This window comes from Pelophylax lessonae (assembly GCF_965119305.1).
Source record: "Pelophylax lessonae genome assembly, chromosome: 6".
NCBI classification, from domain to species: Eukaryota; Metazoa; Chordata; class Amphibia; order Anura; family Ranidae; genus Pelophylax; species Pelophylax lessonae.
In genome coordinates, this window is record NC_138773.1 from 121,449,875 (window position 1) to 121,464,008 (window position 14,134).

General features: G+C 39.0%; 1 protein-coding gene across 1 annotated transcript in view; it reads right to left on the minus strand.

Moving 5' to 3' along the window:
• Positions 1-14,134, minus strand: part of XYLT1 (xylosyltransferase 1) — a 530,851-nt gene that overhangs the window by 118,474 nt on the left and 398,243 nt on the right. The window contains exon 5 of the mRNA XM_082261193.1: positions 13,515-13,595. Coding sequence (XP_082117319.1) covers positions 13,515-13,595 — 81 coding nt within the window. The remainder of the gene's footprint in view (positions 1-13,514; positions 13,596-14,134) is intronic.

The following is a 14,134-nucleotide window of genomic DNA, read 5'->3' on the forward strand; positions in this document are numbered from 1 at the left end:
GAGCCACCCTGAAACAGGAAACCTGGAGCAGTAGTTATGACTCCAACCAAAACTGGAACATTGGCAAGGATTAAAAGATGAAAAAGCTGCATATTCAGTAACTTATTACCTCAGCTGCTGAAAGTACTGAGGGTTTAATATCACTTAATCTACTGGTAAAGGGGATGAGTTTGGCAGCAGCATTCATGAAATACTGAAGGGGGGATAGCCTGTGTAGAGGTAGAAAAACTATGAGGGAGTGCAATATCTGAGGCAAGAGATAAAACGTGAGTAAATGAGTAGCTTTGTGGTTAGGAAGGGGCATGTTTTGGAAACGAGGTGAGGTGGCAAGATTTGCATAGTAACTGGATCTAGTGCTAAAAGTAGAGTTCTGGGCAAAGAAGAGTGTCAGGATTACACTTAACACCCTGACATGAGATTCCTTTCTCAAAGGAAAAGTCGGGGCAGAAGGGAATGTTAGACTACATTAACACGGCCCTCTAAATTTCAGAGTTTAGCTACATTTAGAATTTTCTAAAAGGAGCCGGAATCACACAATGCAAAGTAATCATGGTATTCATACATAATGATTAGCAATGTTTAGTTTCAGACAGCTTAGCTACAAAATATCCCCTTGTTAGATACCAGGCTGTTAGGGGATGTACCGATCTTTGCTTCACTTGCCTTTCTCTCTGTTTCTCTATCTGCCTCAGGGCCAGTTCAGACCAAAATGAGGTGTGGCAAAGATGCATTCCATGCATATTTTCACACACCGCAGATAACCACACTGCCCTTGCGATCTGCATGCTGGTGCCAATTAATTGTTAACCTCACCCCAAAAGCAGATTGCAACACAGTGCACTTGCAGGCACTAATTTGCATGGTACAGTAGTACCATGCAGTTTGGTGCAGTGCATTTTTAAAAGTAGTGCCATGCATGTGAACCAGCCCTCAATTTTCTCCTCCTCTCAAACAAGCGCACAATGGTAAGAACCAGCTTTGCACTGCACTGAATTTCAATTACATAGCTATATCTTCTTGCTCATAAACCTATCAACAAAGTGTAGGAGGAGGTGCATGGGGTATAACATCCCCCCAAGATCGGAGGTATTGAGAAAAAAATGCCTATAAACGTTGATGCACATAAACGCAGCTAAACTCATTTACAGAACGCAACTATCAGCAGGAAATATTTCCACTGGCATTTAGCTGCTGTCAGACACAAACAATCCTGTGAATGTAGCCTTATGATCTGAGTTTTTTAAAGACTTAGTTTCAGCAAGTAGTGTGACATCCATACCAACATGTCAGTTGGTAAATTAGTGATACAGAAGGAAGCTAAAAGAGTGAGCTGAGGCTTGGAGAGATGGATAGAGGTTTCATCAACACGGAAATGTTAATGGAATCCATGTAAGATCAGCAACCGACCAAGGTAGAATTGTAGATAGATAATAGAACAGATGGTGGTCAGGGTCATGGGTGACTACCATGGAATAAGGAAGAACAGAGGAGGAGATAGAGTTCTAACTGAAACTGAAGGAGCGCTTGGATAAAGCTATCCTCGAATAGTTAACCTGAGATGATATCATTAGTCTGATGTTGGCCAGAGGAAACATTTCCTGAATGGCAGAACTGCTGCCATTTTATTACAGTGCTACTAATACAGTACATATAACCTGACTAATACCAACACTGGTACCAAGTTATAGTGCCGGATATAGTTAGAATACTAAATGTTGATTGTTAACGTAAAAAGTAATGCACATTAATTAGAGACAAGGATTGTAACAGATTAAAGTGATATGTTTTAAGATGCCTGCATGTGCCCTTTGTGTTCTGCAAAAGTGCTGTGTGTTCCTTGAACCTGACGGCTCTTTAATTGCCCAATATAAATACTTCATTGTAATGTAGCAAGCTGGAGTACCCTCTACTTGCCTTTTGTACTTTGTACTTACCCTATTAGCCCATGACTGAGGTGTCTATACTTTAATCATTTAGTCTGGTAATCTTTTTTGAGTGACAGGTGTACTTTAACCGGCAGTATAGTTTATGACATTACATCACAGTGACAAGAAAATACCCTTGGATCAATCAGTATAATTTTCCAGCTAATTCTGAGCTAACCATAAACACAATTACACACACTGTTCTTTCAGGATCTCTATTGAAGTCTTTGTACCACTAGTTAAATGTTGTAAATGTAATTTCCATCCTCATAAATGATATGCTTTGCATTCTTTCTCTATGTAATAATTGATTATATGCTGCTTACTACAGCTTAATCTCAGATCAGCATTAAACATGTCTTTGATATCCGTTGTCCTATTCAGAATCATCTTTGTGTGACTTTTCACAGCATAGCTGAATGGCATTGATTGTAAGGCTAATACTCTAATCATCTCTTTGCACTGCTTCTCTTGACAACAGCTTAATGTATAACCCAAGCATGGACACTTCTGTCTTCGATGGGTTTCTATTTTAATTACATCTGAACATAAAGAGGTCTCCCCTTTTTGGTTTTGGCCAGGGGCTGCAAAGTCAGCCACTACTATCTCATTCCATGTGAAGCCATTATTTGCGACTGAACATTCAAAATCTACCTGGTGAAGTGCATTTTAACTATTGCTAATATTTTCCTTAAAGGCATAGCTCACCTTTACCAAAACACTGCCTATGCAGATAAGGGACATCTGTAGATAAAAACTAACTGTGCAGCTTTGACCAAAGTGGAATATTGCCCTTGCTATGGGTGGAGGCCATTTGTGTACCTCATGAAGCCCAACTGGAAAACTTCAAGGACATTGCTAGAAGAAGCCTACAGTTACTGCTCATCTTTACCATCACTGTAGTGAGCATTTTCCCCTCACATGTGCTTTCTCCCTTCTGATTCAGTAGCTCTGAGCTCACATTTGAGAGCTCACTCCTGTGATGGTGAAGGTGAGCAGTAACACTGGGCTTCTCTTAGCAACGTCCTAGAAGTTTTCCAGTCAGGCTTCATGACGTACCTAAATGGCCTACACCTATAGCAAGGGCATTATTCTGCTTTGGTCAAAGCTGCACGCCTTATTTTTATCTACCAATGCCCCTTACTTGCATAGGCAAGTTTCTTTGGTAAAGGTGAACTAACCCTTTAAGACAGGAGAGTGCCTTAGAGTGGACTGGATGCATAAAGGCATAAATGCGCAAAGCTTCACTTCATTCACTTCATCACTTCATTCACTAAGCGCATAGAAACTTCTGTTGGAAACAGAAAATTCCCTTGCAAAGTGAACAGCCTATTTACCTTTAAAAAAGCAAATCCTGAGGAACTATTAAGATACTAAACAAAATGAGCCTAATGTAGTCTGAAGGGTGCATAGAATAACTAAGTGTTACGATAAGTGCCAGAAAAAGTTTATTTGGCAACAAAGTTGAAGAAGCCAAAGTGTAACCCCCAAAACCATCACAAACCCTTTACTTTGTGCTACAAAGACACAAATGTAAAATGTTTATGTACAGATAGTTTAAAAGCTAAGGAAAGGAAATGGAGGACCTAACAAAGATACTAGTTGCCTGGATGTCTCTGACCTGTCTGTCATTGATCTATAACCAAGAGCAAGCATGGAGTGTGAAGACAGTGTAAAATCAGAATTCCTGATTTGCTCATTTTTCAGTGACTCATGAAGAATTGAAGGCTTTTGATCATCATAAAAGCAGGCTTACTAGCTACATACATAGAGGTCAGCAATGGCTGTCTCGACATTTTCTCAGTAAAAATTTCCTAAGACTAGAACTACTGGTCCGGTAGCTTGTTCAACAAAACATAAAATTACTATAATAAGTCAGTTCTATAGCTTGCTGATATAGCAAACATGGCTGCCAGTTGTTACTATCCAATTTGAAATGGACTTTTACAGACAGCTACATTAAAACTCAAGGTCTTCAATATGCTCATTTGATGCAGAATTCATAAAAAAAAAACCATCTTATATGACCTAATGTTATGCATCCTAACAGATTTGTCTATTCCTGGTAGTGTAATTGCAGCATATGAAAGCATCTAATTTATAGGAGTTACCCAGCTGCGCTATATTGGCTGCATCTTGTTTTACTGTTATTTTTCTCATTAAAGCTTACTCATATTGTAGGTGACTGGGGATATGTAAGACATTGCTATGCTAGCAAAGATTATAATATAGAGGGATAAAATTTGATGTTCTTTGAGGCGTCCATTTTGTGCAACATCAAAATGATATTGGCTATAAAATAACATATAGCAGGACTGTCATTCTCTCTTTCTCTGGTAGCATTAAGATTAGAGCTGTTCCACCTTCTAAATAAAAGAAAGCTAGGGGGATTTCACTAAGGTTTTAACAACCTGCAAAGAGACTGGGAAAAGATCTTGAAGATGTAGTCTACCACAGCTAACTCATGTACGCAATTTCTGTTAATGCATCCCATGTCTCAAGGAAATAATGTTGATCCTGCTGAGATGAAGGACCATTTTCACCTTTATCTTCGACTTTTATCTGTTCTCGCTAAAATATTTAGAGAAGGTGCTCTTCAACACGTCCGTGTTTTTTCTTTTTTTTTTCTAAGTAGGACAAGGCGATTTGGAGTAAATGCAAAAAAAAAAAATTCAATAAAAAGAAAGAGATGTTTAAATAAATAATGAAAAAAAAATGTATGAGTTCTACGTATACTGAAGAGCAGCTAAAGTTAAAAAGTCAAAAGATTTGCACTGGAAGCAAAAAAAAAAAAAAAAAATGTTGTTCTCTCTGTGCCACTTTTTTAATTGCACTAACATGCAAATTTTCAGGACACGCTATTCCTAAAAATGTGGGTGTTAGGGGAAATAAAAAAGTAGTACGGACAGCACTCAATTGTTTTTGTTTTAAGTGTACTAATACAGCTACAATCACCACAATTACTGAAAGCATAAACTGAATAATTACCTGTCACTGTTACCCAGATTTTGCATTACAAGTTTGTTAAGGGTGTTTTCAATTTTTTTAAGGCAATGCATAATTTTATCATATTATCACTGTATTTGGATGGTTTAAATAACAAAGGGTCAGTTCATTCAAAATCAATATTTTTAAAATAAAGCAAGCTCTCGCGCTTAAAAGAACTAGTGTTCTACTTCTAACTGATAATTGTGTAACAAATCACACACTTCAATAACCATCAAAATGAATGCTGCGGCTTAATAAGTGAAAAATGAAAGAAGTAGTGAATATTTAATCCAACTAGCCGCGCATAGCATATACCCACTATATGCGTGAAAACAAAATAAGTGAATAATTTTGTGAATAAATCAACAACCACAAATATAAGCAAATTTCAATCACAAAAAATGTGACCTAATAGTACTTGAAAATTAATGTGCATAAATAACCAAATTCATAAAGAGTCCACATTCAGTGCACAGTGCTCAAAAAAAAAAAAAAAAAAAATCCAGTGTTGATAAGTAAAAGTGAATGATGATTTGATGTTATAAGTCCCGTGCTTTTTAGAGGGTCAACAGGAAACCCTCCACCTTTGTGATCTCACACCCCTCAGCCAGGCAACTCACCCCACTGTATTGCCCACCATCCTCATGGTTAGGGCCAAATGAGCTATGTAACAGATGTAGCAATCAGAATAATCAACCTCAGGTTAATCCTTCAGGCCGGTATGTCCTCTCCCATAGAAATATGTAAAGGAAAGAAAAGCCCCACTAGTGAAATACCATTTAAAATATTTCAATAAATCAATATTTTGTTATAGATCTATGAAGGCTAAGTCTCTTGTTCTCTTCCTATTCTCTTTACTATAGTTCCTAGCTATTTTGAAATCTTAGGCTGGATTCATATGTGTGTTGTGGTTGCTGTGCATCATGTTTTTTATTGCATTCTACGTGCGTTTTTAACCACTGAGCTGTATGTGAACGCACATCATGATTGAAGCGTATCAAAGTTGCAGCATGCAAGACTTTCATGCTCTTTCATCATAATGCGCATTTCCACATAATTGTTATTCCCCGGTGTCCTCATTCCTCCTGTTGCATATGGCAATAGACAACTGACTGATCAATAGACAATTAGGCTGACTTTCTAAAGGAGTTTAGAATATTTCCACAATACAGTAAATTGTGTAAAGATTCACTTCAATTACTCAATCATATGAAAAGAAAATTCCCGCTGATTTATTTTATCTGTACACGATTAGCTAACTGACGTGAATATTTGTACAGTATTGTTATTGTGTGAAGATTCTTAACTCCTTTAGTAAATTAGCATCAGTTTATCATATCTCAACTCTTTTAGCAAATCAGTCCAAATGAATTAGCAGTGTAATTATACTGACTCATTATTCAATAGACTGGCTGGAGACAAAGGGGATGATTTACTAAAGGCAAATAGACTGTTCACTTTGCAAGGGAAGATGCACTTTTCAAGGGGCTTTTCCACAAAGCTTAATGAATTATGTGAATCTCTGTTGACTTCCATGCTCCAAATGTGTACATGGCACTTTTTTTGTTTCCTTGCACGTGATTTGGTATTCGTTGCAAAGTAAATTTCACCACATTTACTAAGCTCTAAGGAAAATTACCTTTTAAAGTGAGCAGCATTGTTGCATTTAGTAAATCAAAACCACAGAGTTATAGATTAAAGATTAAAGAGTTACACATTTTATCACATTGTGCTTGCCTTGACTTTCAATTCAACTTTACGTCACCTAAAACTGTAAATTTTGGTTGTACTAATCTTTCACGTGATAATTGTATATTACGTATGCTATAAGAATTCAACAAAAGTGGCCACAACAAGGTCCTATATATCAATTTATAAATAGCTCTTACATTTTGTGTACAAACATGGCAGTATAATAAAAAAAAATTGGTGTGGAGACATTGCTACATTGCAGCTTCTTTCTAAGGACTCAGAAAATATGTACTTTGTGCTTGAAAAAGAGCTGTTTAAAGTTAAAAGTGTAATTTGCTAATATTGTTCCTTCCTTGGTTCCTAACATCACCCCCCCCCCCCCCCCCCTAATCTACATGATAAAAATATTTTTTTTAAAAACATTTTGTTTTTTTTTCACATACAGTACGTGCTGACGTCAATGTCAAGTGACTTGACGTGTAGCGCCTCCATGCACTGCGGCCTGGAACCCAGAAGGATCCTCCTCCGTCTGCTCGTCCGGGTGGCCAGGTGGCTACTTCTCCTCTGCAAAATTGGCACTGACGACCCGAGGAATGCCATCAGGCAGCCGGGGCCAGACAGAAATACATATAACTGGTAGTGGCACACTTACTATGTTCTACTGCCATTGACATCACCAGGGTTGGTGTCACCTGGTGCAGTAAAACATGGTGTCACCCCCCACAAAAAAAATTTATTTTCCTGTTTTCTGAAAGTGCGCCAAAGACGCAGCATGTTGGACTTCTGGGGCGGTTTCAGAAAATGCAGGAAAAAACGCGCAACATAGTAGAAAACTATAGGACTGTAGCTATCACTGCGGGTAAAATGTAGGAAGACCCCCTTTACATCACACAGCCCCCGTTCCACTGGACCCCTTCACATTACACTGCCCCTATACCTCTGGACCCCTTCACATTACACAGGCCCTGCACCTTTGGACCCCTTTACATTACACAGCCCCCCCACACTTCTGGACCCCTTTACATTACACAGCCCCCCCCACACCTCTGGATCTCTTTACATTTCACAGCACTCCACACCTCTGATCTGGACCCCTTTACATTATATAGCCCCCCCACACCTCCGGACCCCTTTGCATTACACAGCCCCTATACCCCACAGCTCTGCCCCTTCCTACCTTATTAGGGCATACAGAGCGGGAGACACAGGAGAGCAGATCAGGGAGCAGGAGGCAGAGCCGGAGAGAGAAACAGCTGCTGTTTCTCTCTCCCATTCTGCCTCATCCTTCCTGCTCTGCTCTCCTGTGTTAGTGAGCGGCGGAGGAAATCTGGTGGCTGGCCCTGGGTGTCACCCCTCTGGCAGATGTCATCCGGATATGGCCTGCACCCCCACAGCAACACCACTGTCTAATGCCAGGTGCCAGCCCAGACACCCTCAGTGAATAAGCAGTGACGGCCTGACTGCCCTAAGTGGAGCTGGCCTGACACCCCCCCAATGTGTGGTACCTGGGGTAGACTGACCCCCCTCCCCATTGTTACGCCACTGAGGGGTGGGCCAGAGATAGTAAGGACGGAGAAAGGGGCTAGATAATGCTGGATGCCAATCAGGAAAAAGGAAAGGGTCAATCTGATTTTTTTCAGCTTATAAAGAAAATCATGAAAAGCTGACTGTGTATAGTGAAAGCAGAGTAAGAAATTTCACTACAGGAAAGGAGCCAATAAAACTATGCAAGGCTGGTAAGGTTGGATTTCAGTTTTAAGGGCTCAAAGAGTAACGATGTGTAGAGGTTTTAATTTTTTGTTGGCATTCTTGTACTTAGAAAAAAAAAAACTATTTATAAGCTGAAACCTTGTTGCTGTCAACATTTTGGATTCAAAAACATTTGGGGGCCCTAGAGGAGCCAAAGAGGTGGTGACTTTTGCAAACATGGCAACTGAAAACAAGTATGTGCCTCTTTTTGGGAATAATTTAGTATTTTTACAGCTTTTTAAGTTTTTATTAAAGTTAGAAAAGCTGCTTTCAAAGCTCATCACAATATGAATCCTTGTTTCTTACATTACTTTAGGTGACTTTTCAGCTTGAGGGTGCCTAAAGCCATTACATTACAGGCCTCCACTGAGGTCATTTTTGGTAAGACTGGTGATTATCTAATGTCTTTGGGGTAGTGTCTGAAAACCTTAAACAATATTCTCAAAATTATCAGACAGGTTAAAAAACATTTTATAAACTATAAATTAAATCCCGCGCTTATGGTACAATAAAAAAGTGAATATGTGCAAGTGAAAAAATATAAATATATATATATATATATATATATAAAAAAATTGTATACATATAAATATATGAAAATGTATAAAAAAATGAGTAATGCAGCTGCTGTGGCTACAAGTAAAAACTTAGGTAAGATGTATAGTCAAATTTAAAACAGCGCTAGCATAAAAACATAAAGTGAAATATAATATTGTGAAACATTCATGATATGGCATATAAGTACATAAATAACAAGTCCTTTTTAAAAGTGATCAAATTCCAAAAAAAGTGCTCCAGTGCAAATAAAAACTATATAAGGTGCTCCAGGGGACGGTGAAAGGTCGAAAGGGCGAAAGGTCTTTGAAAATGCCCAATAGGTGGGCGAAACGCGTTGACGTAACTTCCGGTACGGCTCTGACGCATCGTCACTTCCAGCTGCACTTCCTGGTTTGATAGTGGAACGCACGCTACATGCGGCGTCCACCACCATTGTTATCCATTGTGAATCTTTCATATATGTTTGTGAGTAGGTTTTAATTACATTTTTTCGGCAATAAACCGTCTTAAACATACTTCACTATATGCGGTCCTTTTGTTTTTAACTTGGTGTCTGTGGAGGAGGCTCGGACCTGTTCCATCTAAGGATATACAAAGTTATCTTGTGGCATTCCATAGAAGAAGGCTTGGTGCAATATTCCTATTGAAATTTCAAGCTTTATCATTCTACTATTGCGGTGAGTGGGGAACCGAGAGGGGTCACCGTCACCTGGAGCACCTTATATAGTTTTTATTTGCACTGGAGCACTTTTTTTTGGAATTTAATCACTTTTAAAAAGGACTTGTTATTTATGTACTTATATGCCATATCATGAATGTTTCACAATATTATATTTCACTTTATGTTTTTATGCTAGCGCTGTTTTAAATTTGACTATACATTAAAAAACATTTTGTGAGCTGTTACAAAATAAGCTAAAGCCCAAACATTTTCCATTGAGCTCCTTTCTCCTGTCCCCACTGGTTAATAAGAAACAATACTGTAACTAAAGCATTTCCGTTCAAGGTAGGAACTGACTTCAAAGACACTTGGTAAACGTATTTCTAAATATCTAACCACTCACTAATGTCTAGTGATCATTATGTGTTAATTAAGACAATCCAAGCTTAAAAAGATGTATTCAGTATTTCTAAATAACATATCAATCTTCCAATAAATGTACAATGAATACAAGAAATGTAAATGGTAATAAAACGTGCTTTGCACTAATGGAAGCACTCACAAACGGTTAGCAGTCTGTACGCGTAATTTAATGTGTGATACTTACAGAAAAATAACTGTAAGTGCTAAAGAAGTGAGCTCCAATGGTAATGTTTTAAATTTTTAGCCATGCAGAACCACCTGGTTAAACTAGATGGACGTGTGTCTTTTTTCAACCTGACTAACTATTTAACTACAGCTGAATGTGGTTACCTCTGGAGCCTGTAGGCCACACTAAGGCCCCTTGTACACGGGCGTCATAATTTACTGATGTTTACTCAGAAACTTGTGACGCCCATGTGCAAGGGGCCAAAAACTGTGTGTAAAGACCTGCATAATGTTGAGTATAGGTGAAAAAAGGTGTGTAAGTGTATAGACGAATATAGAGGTGTAAAATTCTTCTTTATTGCCAGTATTGTAATATTGTCATTCATACTCACGCAGACATGCTTATAGACAAGTAAACGCATGTATGCAAGTAAATGACTGTACCCAAATGAAAATTTTTCTATTTTTGTTTTACTGCTCTGTACTTAAAGTGTTACTAAAGCCACAACAGTAAAATCAGTTTGCATATGCAGTAAAACATGCTTATAATACTTACTGTGGAACCTGAGGGGTTAATCCTCTGCATTGTGTAAAAAGGCTGTTTGATCCTGTCTTCTCTGATCCTCCCCTTCTTTTACTATACCCAATATATCTCCTGGCAGTACAGAGCCCTAGGAGGCACTCTGCACATGCTCAGTTTGGTGTGTATTGCTAGAGAGTTTTTTTTTTTGGGAGGGTGCATGTGATCAGCACAGGGCCAATCAGCACTGTCTAGACAAAGGGTCAGGGGTCATGAAGCCTCATAGGACAGTCTGAGGAGAATTAAAACTCCTCCTACAAGCTTTAACCAGTGCTCGGCCAGACACTGATAGAAGTCACAAGACTGCTTTACACTGCTGATGAGAAAAGGTATTTAGCAGTTTATACTTACTAAAATTATTGCATTTCCATGTTCTGTGTACTGTGGGGGACCAGATATAGTGAATTCAGGGTCCTGGGTTTAGTAACACTTTAACACTGTATTACTGATCTTTAGTCAGCTGTGTGCAATTTCTTATATAAAGCAATGCATCTCATTTTCAGATCAGTAAAAAAGCCAGTTAATATATATCCTTGCATTGAAAAAAAAGAAAGATAGTTATTAGGGAAGTTAGTATGCCTTTTACTAAAAAGCAGGCCCTTCTTTTTGAATTCCCCTTGTATTAACCACTTTACCACCGGAGGATTTTGCTGTGTTACGTCCAGGCCACTTTTTGCGATTCGGCGCTGTGCGACTTTAACTGACAATTGTGCGGTCGTGCGACGCCATACCCAAACGAAATTTACGTCCTTTTTTTCCCACAAACAGAGCTTTCTTTTGGTGGTATTTGATCACCTATGCGATTTTTACTTTTTGTGCTATAAACAAAAAAAGAGCATTTATTTTGAAAAAATAAAAAATATTTTTAACATTTTTTTATATGAAATTCCCCCCAAAAAAATGTAAAAATCAAATTTTTTTTAAATTTTTGGTAAATTTGTTTTCTGCTACCTATGTTTGGTAAAAAAAAATCACAATAAGCGTATTTTGATTGGTTTGCGCAAAAGTTATTGCGTTTACTAACTACGGGAAAGATTTCTGTCATTTTTGGTGTTTTTTTTTTAACGCGTAATGGCGGTGATCTGCGATTTTTTTTGCGGGACTGCGACATTGCGGCGGACAGATCGGACCCTTGACTGACATTTTTGACACTTTTGGGGGTACCAGTGACATTACTGCAGTAATCAGTGCTATATATATGCACTGTTACTGTAAAAATGACACTGGCAGTGAAGGGGTTAATTTTATTGGAGAGGGAGGGGTTAATGTATGCCTGGTGCTTACTAACGTGTGGGGGGGGAGGTGACTGAGTGACAGAAGGACAGATCGGATGTTCAGCTATGCTGAACACTCCGATCTGTCAGTCCCTGTCACTTAGGAGATCCGCCCGCTCTGTTTACACAGGCGGGCGGATCTCCTCACTCGATTCCCCGACGATCGGGGCAGAGCAGCGGCGATCGCCGCCGCTCCTCCCCTGGCCCGACTCCCGCTGTGAATGAAAACAGCGGGAGCGCGCCTCCGGCGGCGCGCGAGCGCCGCCTACAGGGGGAGGAGTCCAGCGACGTAGGTCTACGTCGCTGGACGGGAACGAGCCACTTTGCCGCAGTACGCTCCATGTGAGCGGTCGGCAAGTGGTTAATAGTGTTTCCCATCAGTTGTTCCCCATCCTTATACTGCCTAAAATTAAAAATGATGGAGAAACCCATTTCTCACACATTATTTTTTTCAGCAACCTTTTTCCACTGAAGGGTGGGATTCAATGTATGTGAATGCATGGAGGGCCGCATTCACCTGCTAATAAATGAAGATAATAATAATCCTAACATAGTAATAATAACAGTACAGGTTTACCTCACTTTAAAGTGCTTTATTAATACAAAGCCAATTCACCTTGATGGAGCATGTAGGTTCACTCCCTCGAGGCTCTGGCTTCGCTGCAGGGTCACCCACCTCCCCCAACCCCCTTTCCTGCAGCAATTAGTTTGTTCAACTTATACTCACCCTCTCCATTGCTCTCAGCATGTCTCTGGACCCTTTCCTTGTGACATCCAGCCAAGATGCTGGCGTTATAAAATGAAAACTGCCTTGCTGCACATTAAGATGGTTTTCACTTTATAGCAGTGTCCTGATCCCTATCCCGCTGTATGATAATATTAATCAACAAAATACAAGAAACTTTGAATAACATTTACTTTTAAACATTAATAACAGAACAGTAATTATATAATTAAATATATACTGTATATTTATATAATCTGGACCCCTTTACATTACACAGCCCCCCCCTACACACACCCCCTGCATTATTCACAGCCCCCTCTCCCCCTGAAGCTGAATGAGAATACAGGAGAGACATACAACAACACTGATAAGACAGCAGGAGCTTCCGGAGTTAGTCTTTCATAATAACAAGCTTGTAAATGGTTGCTAGGATTACCTAGCAACCAATCACCTGGAAAGTTAACTCCCTTCTCCGCTCTTACTTAAAATGTCTGTGGGCCGGGTGCACATAAATTCATCACGTACACTGACGGACATTTAGCAGTGGCGGGCCAGGTGCGGCCCATGGGCCATAGGTTGCCGACCTCTGTTCTAGTGGAAAAGATTAATTTAAGGAAAAATTATAGACAAAGAATGTAAGCCAGTGTAGTCTGGCAATGACATTATCTACCACCCAGTCAAATTACTCTATGCATAAGCTTTTATAATCAGAATACAGAACACAAAACCAAAAAGTATTAGTATAGTTCAGTAGTTTATCATTCAGAATTACCTTGCGTTATCTCTTCCATGTGACTTCAAAAAGTTCATATCACGATATTTGGAGAGGAAAGCCACCAACTGGTCATTTGTCCTGTAGAAACAGAAGATACAAAAGATAAAGTCAAAGAACTTACTCCTACTTGGAGCTGACAGATGTTTATTGGAGATGCCTATTAGTTTACAAGGTTGCAATAAACTAGAACAAGACAAGCAAGGACCTGGTCTTGTAAACACAATGTTGATTTATGGAATGTTTCACTACCAATTAGGCTGCCATTATGAATGCCCTGATGAAGGTGTCCTTGAAACACATTACAAGTTATTGTAACATCTATAACACCTAAAAGCTTTTTAGACCAGTTCTTCAGCTTTTGTACTGTACATTCTAAAGAGATCAATGGTTTCCACAGATACTACAGACTTTCTGAATAGTATGAACGTGTACATTGTAAAATATAAAGACAATATATTGCTATTACTTGAAGAACTTGTAAAATGAATGAGTTAACAACTGAAACTGTGACATTCAGGAGGTTAAAGTGAGAAAACAGCAGGGTCACTGGAATACATGTTTAAGCAGTTAGCACCGTGGTAATCGCTTTCAAAGCAATTCATACTAAATTCTAAATT